The sequence below is a fragment of the Mandrillus leucophaeus genome, unplaced genomic scaffold, assembly GCF_000951045.1.
Source record: "Mandrillus leucophaeus isolate KB7577 unplaced genomic scaffold, Mleu.le_1.0 Scaffold789, whole genome shotgun sequence".
Classification (NCBI taxonomy): Eukaryota; Metazoa; Chordata; class Mammalia; order Primates; family Cercopithecidae; genus Mandrillus; species Mandrillus leucophaeus.
The window spans coordinates 81,316-87,670 of record NW_012108574.1 but is presented as its reverse complement, the minus strand read 5'-3'; the positions used below and the strand labels follow the sequence as shown (position 1 = coordinate 87,670).

Sequence of the window (6,355 nt, the reverse complement as noted above, 5' to 3'; positions counted from 1 at the left end):
GAAGGCCGTCAGCCCAGCCCCAGCCACAGCCCTACAGAGGTACTATTGGGTTAGGGGATGATGGGGTAAGGCTTTGTTGGTTTGCTGTGGTGGGGAGAGTGGGGAAGAGAGGGTCTAACGGAGGATTTGGTCAAGTACGTTAGAGAGTGACACAAAGCGGGAAGACCAGACACCAGGGTCCTGACCCTCTTGGCTGGGGCATGGGCGGGTAGGATAGAGTAGAAAAGAGGACCCGGAGGAGTTGGGGCGGCCTCGCTGGGCTGCGGTTTCTCCACTGAGCCGTTGGGCAAGGTGAGAAGGGTCAGTGGCCTCCGGGCCTGGGCCCTTCCGCCCACCCTCGAGCCCTGCCTCAACCCTGCCTCAGATGCAGGACCACAGATTAGGGAGGATGGAGGTGGTAGCCCTGTTGCGCTGGCCTGGAGCCAGGAGCATGTCCCAGGCACAGCAGAACTAAAACCAACTTCCCGGATCCGAGGTGAGAAACTGTGGCTCAGACTGAAGAGGTATCTTTGCCAAGGCCTCCCAGCTCATGTGGTTTCTGCTTAAGGAAGCCTCCCTAACAAACCCTTCTCTTGCCACACCTGTCCTGCCTACCTCCCACCTCCACTCCCAAAGGAACTACTTGGGTTTCTTGTTCTGCTGCCTTCCAGGCCCTTTTGCTCCCCTTCATGAAAGTACAGAGGACACTGTATTACAGTAACTTTTATAAGCATTATTACAACTAAGAATAACATTACTTAACAACACTAGCTAACATTTATGAGCACTTCAAATGTGCCAGGTACTGTATTAAACACTTTGGTTTTTTTGTTGTTTGTTTTGCTTTGTTTTTTGTTTGTTTGTTTATCTGTTTGTTTTTGAGATGGGGTCTCGCTCTGTCGCCCAGGCTGGAGTGCAATGGTGCGATCTCTGCTCACTGCAACCTCCTCCTCCCGGGTTGACGTGATTCTCCTGCCTCAGCCTCCTGAGTAGCTGGGATTACAGGCGACACCACCATACCTGGCTGATTTTTATATTTTTAGTAGAGATGGGGTTTCACTATGTTGGCCAGATTGGTCTCTAACTTCTGACTTCGTGATCTGCCCACCTCGGCCTCCCAAAGTGCTGGGATTACAGGCGTCAGCCACCGTGCCCGGACTGCTTTTGTATTTTAAAAATTGTGGTAAAATATACGTAACGGATAAGCTCCTGTGTTAACCATTTCTAGGTGTAACGTTCAGTGGCATTAAGTAGATTCACAATATTGTGTAACCATCACCACCATCTATTTTCAGAACTTTTTAATTACTCCAGAAACTCTGTACCCTTTAAACCATAGGGGAGGGAAAGATGGCTTCCCTCCACCCTTCTAGTTTCCTTGGCTGGGCTATGAATTAATAGTCATAAAATAGATTAACAGGGGGAAAACCCATATTTAATTACATATGTATACTCAGGAGTCCCACAAAGTATGAGACTCAAAGAAAGGTCAGATGATTGAAGCCTATATAACATCCTGATCTACAGAAAAGAGCTTGGAGCTTCTGGGTGGTGATGATGACACAAGTTATGGGAGGGTGAAGAGAGGAGCGGTTGTCTTGCTATGTAGATAAAAAGTTCTTAGATAATAAGAGTTGTCTGGAGCAGCCCTCTTTTAATATAGACCATTTTACTAATGTAGATTTTCTTTAGGATGCAAATGCCTTTCTGTTTTACAAAAGGAGAGCTTTTCAGAGCTATTTCTGTATCAGCAGTTTCTCAGAATAACCAGCTTAAAATATGCCAACAAAGTATATTTCAAGGGTGGCATATTCTGGCCTCCTGCAGTCATATTTTGAAGTGGTGTGTCCTGAGTCTCAGTAAAGCAATAGCTCCTCATTTTCTCCTTCCCCTAGCCCTTGGTAACTTCTAATCTACCTTCTGTCCCTATGAACTTACTTATTCTAGATATTTCATATAAGTGGAATTGTTACCAGTAGACGGTCTTGACTGCAAGTTGTTCAGGTTCTTGGCGTTTTGAACAAAGAATTGGACAAAATGCACAGCAAAGCAAGGGAAGAATGAAGCAATGAAAGCAGAGATTTATTGAAAATGAAAGTACACTCCACAGGGTGGGATGGGTTGGAGCAGGGCTCAAGGGCCCAAGTTACAGAATCTTCTGGGTTCCAAATATGCCCTAGAGGTCTCCCATTGGCCACTTGGTGTTCACCCCATTGGTTGTAGAAAGCAACCAATCAGAGGTACTTTCAATTTTCCATCTGCCAGGCAGGAAATGGGGTGTTTTGCAAAGAGAGTAGCCTCTGGTCCTTTTGTTACTTAGGCGTGGAGAGTTCGGTTTTTCCTTTGGATTTAGTTCTAGGAAGTCAGAGGGAATCGGCTTTAGGTTCCCTGCCTCCAGACCCTATTCTCCTGCCTCAGAATCATACAGTATTTGACCTTTTGTGTGTGGCTTATTTCACTTAGCATAATGTCATTGAGGTCCATCTATGTTGTAGCATGATCAGAATTTCATTTCTTTCTAATGCTGAATAATATTCCATTATATGTGTAGACCACATTTTATTTATCTATTCATCTGTTGATGGATACTTGGATTGTTTCTACATTTTGACTATTGTGAATAATGTTGCTCTGGACATTGTTGTACAAGTATCTGTTTGGGTCCTTGTTTTTAGATCTTTTGGTTATATATGTAATAATGAAATTGCTGGGTCATATGATTGTTCCATGCTTACCTCTTTGATGAACCCCCAAACTGTGCATTAAGCACTTTATATGAGGTTGGTACTTAGTGTATCTACCTTCCAAACTGAGTTCCTTGAAGGCAGAATGTATCCTATACCTCTTATATCTCAGGGCCTAGTACTGTGTGTGATGAGAAGTAGATGCTCAATAAATGGTGCAGTGAGAGCAGGAGGGCCTGAATAAGTGGGAGTATTGGGGTGCTGATAAGCCAGGGTTTTGCATCATCCAATGACTGGCTGGAATGGAATATGAGGTCCTACTCCAGGCTCCAGCTGTAAGGGTGGTTGGCCAGTGGGTGGGGGCTCTTGGGACTTCTCCGGGCCTCACCCGCCTCTCTGGTCCCCCAGCAAGCCCCCTCTCCGGAGGAGGAGTTCCAGTTTCTGCGCTGCCAGCAATGCCAGGCTGAAGCCAAGTGCCCGAAGCTGCTGCCTTGTCTGCACACGCTGTGCTCAGGATGCCTGGAGGAGTCGGGCATGCAGTGCCCCATCTGCCAGGCGCCCTGGCCCCTAGGTGCAGACACGCCTGCCCTGGATAACGTCTTTTTCGAGAGTCTGCAACGGCGCCTGTCGGTGTACCGGCAGATTGTGGATGCACAGGCTGCGTGCATCCGCTGCAAAGAGTCCGCCGACTTCTGGTGCTTTGAGTGTGAGCAGCTCCTCTGCGCCAAGTGCTTCGAGGCACACCAGTGGTTCCTCAAGCACGAGGCCCGGCCCCTAGCAGAGCTGCGCAACCAGTCCGTGCGTGAGTTCCTGGATGGCACCCGCAAGACCAACAATATCTTCTGCTCCAACCCCAACCACCGCACCCCTACGCTGACCAGGTGAGTGGGCTGGCACAGGGTGGGATGGTGCATCCAAGAACCAGGTAGAGGTGAGAGGAGCAAAGATCCAAAGAGTCACACAGCTGAGGACAAGGAGCTTCTGGGGCCTTGCAACTCTAAATGTGGTCTGCAGATATGCAGCATCTGTGGTGACGACCGCAATTTATGCTGCCAGTCCCCACGCAGGTGGATAGTAAGTTTCCAGTTTCCTCCTGTAATAAATAATGCTGCAGAATCATCTTTGCATTGTTATCCAGTAATTTCTTCAGGATAAATTTTTAGAAGTGCCACTGCTGGCTGTAGGGGCACAGAAATTCTACATTTGATACATGTTACCAAACTGCGCTTTAGAAAGTCTTCGAGTGAAATTTTCCGTGAGCGCTGACAGGGAATCTCAGTAAGGCTGGATTCTAGGATCAGAGGCAGGTAGGTAGTTTCTGTCTGAAAAGTTGAGACCATTAACACCAGGCAGTGCTATCTGAGAATGTCTGTATGGGAAAAAAAATCACATCCAGTTGTAATTATTTTTATTAAACAGATTTTAATTCGGTTTTTAAATAGGTAATACATTTGTACAGTTCACGAACAAAATTTATAAAGAGGAGAGAGAGAGTGCAGTCTTCTGTCCATCCTCAACTGTCTAATTCCCACCACTTCTCCCTCTTCCCATCCACAGGTAGTTTTGAATGTTTCTTCTGAGAGTTTCTTTATGACTATATATGCAGGTAGGAGCAGTCTTATCAGGTCCTATTTTCCCTCTTTTAGCCAAAATGGTAGCATAACTATGTGAACTTTCAACCATCAGAAATAGATTGTTTATAGAAGGCTCTTCTTGGTTCTTAGGGATCCACTTGCAAAATGGAAGCATTTTTCGCTTGTTTTTGACAACTCAGAACTATATATGGCTAAACCACATACCTGCTAAACTACATATCTGCTAAACTGAGTGTGGTTTGTTTCCTGCTTTAGGATAAACTTCCCCCACTATCAGAATAAGCTTTCCGCTCCGACTTCTCAACAGCTGGTATCACCACATTTCTTAGCTTGTTGTAAAGGTTGAGTGGCTTTCCACTTGTTTATTGGCCATTGTGTTTCTTCATTTGTGAATGGCCTGTTTAGGTCCTTTGCCTGTTGTTGTTGTTGTTTCCTTTGAGGAATTAAGGGATTAATTAAGGAATTCAGGAACAGATTCCTCGAAGGAAAAAAATTTATGCGTTTCTTTTGCTCTTACAATTTGTGCAGTTTTAAAACTTACATATTCATTGGATTTTGATTGAAATTGCAATAAATTAGGGGAAATTGGCTTTATCTCTGGTTATATCTTTTGGATTTAAAAATTTTTTTTAATTTTTTTTGTTTTTTTGAAATAGAGTCTCCCTGTGTCACCCAGGCTGGAGTGCAGTGGTGCGATCTTGGCTCACTGCAACCTTCGCCTCCCGGGTTCAAGCAATTCTCCTGCCTTAGCCTCCCAAGTAGCTGGGATTACAGGTGCATACCACCATGCCTGGCTAATTTTTTGGTATTTTTAGTAGAGACGAGGTTTCACTATATTGGTCAGGCTGGTCTCCTGACCTCAGGTGATCCACCCGCGTCGGCCTCCCAAAGTTCTGGGATTATAGGCGTGAGCCACCGCACCCAGCCTTATACTAATTTCTTAATGAATTTGTAAGCTTTCATGTTTTGAACATGATAATGCAGCCATCCCACGGGATCTATGGGAGATTGGTTCAAATTCATAGATGCTCAAGTCTCTGATATAAAATGGCATAGTATTTGTATATAACCTCTACACATCCTCCTGTATGCTTTATTTTTTATTTTATTTTTATTTTTTGAGACAGGGTCTTGCTCTGTCGCCCAGGCTGGGGTGCAGTGCTGCACTCGTGGCTCACTGCAGCCTCAGTCTCCTGGGGTTCAAACAATCCTCCCACTTCAGCCTCCAGATTATATGGGACTACAGGTGTGCACCACCACGCTCAGCTAATTTTTAAATTTTTTTGTAAAGACAGGGTTTCACCACATTGCCCAGGCTGGTCTTGAGAATTCTTGGGCTCAAGCAACAACCCTCCCACATAGGCCTCTCAAAGTGCTGGGATTACAGGTGTGAGCCACTGTACCCAGTCTCTCCTTGTATACTTTAAATCATCTCTAGATTACTTATAATGCTTAATACAGTGTAAATGCTATGTAAAGAGTTGTTTTACTATATTTTTGAATTTGTATTATTTTTTATTGTGGTCCTTTTTTTATTGATTTTTTTTCCTTGAATATTTTTGATCCAAGATTTGTTGAATCCACAGGTGTGTAACCTGCAGATACTGAGGGCCAACTGTACATATAAATTGTTTAACATAGTGCCTGGCACATATTAAATACTCAATGAATGTTAAAATTCTATTATAATTTCTCTGCTCTAGAACAGTTTGAAGAATATAAGAAATTTAGGCTTATAAAAGTTTTTTGAAAAACCATCTTGGAACTGGTGCCTTTTTTATAGTAGATTTTTGAGAACTTTTCCCATTTTTACCATGGAATTAGTCTGTTCTGGTTCTTGTGTCAGATTTTTGGAAAATTTTCCAGTTCATCCTGAGTTATCTTTCATAATTTAAAAATCTCAGCCAGGTGCAGTGGCTCACGCCTGTAATCCCAGCACTTTGGGAGGCCGAGGTGGACAGATCACGAGGTCAGGAGATTGAGACCATACTGGCTAATACGGTGAAACCCCGTCTCTACTAAAAATACAAAAAACTAGCCGGGCGAGGTGGCGGGCGCCTGTAGTCCCAGCTACTCCGGAGGCTGAGGCAGGAGAAT

General features: G+C 44.5%; 1 protein-coding gene across 5 annotated transcripts in view; it reads left to right on the top strand.

The window, feature by feature from the left end:
- PML (promyelocytic leukemia) overlaps positions 1-6,355 on the top strand; it is a 75,074-nt gene that overhangs the window by 9,635 nt on the left and 59,084 nt on the right. For all 5 annotated transcript variants that reach the window (XM_011967109.1, XM_011967108.1, XM_011967111.1 and 2 more), the window contains exons 3-4: positions 5-39; positions 3,072-3,544. In XM_011967109.1, coding sequence (XP_011822499.1) covers positions 5-39; positions 3,072-3,544 — 508 coding nt within the window. The remainder of the gene's footprint in view (positions 1-4; positions 40-3,071; positions 3,545-6,355) is intronic.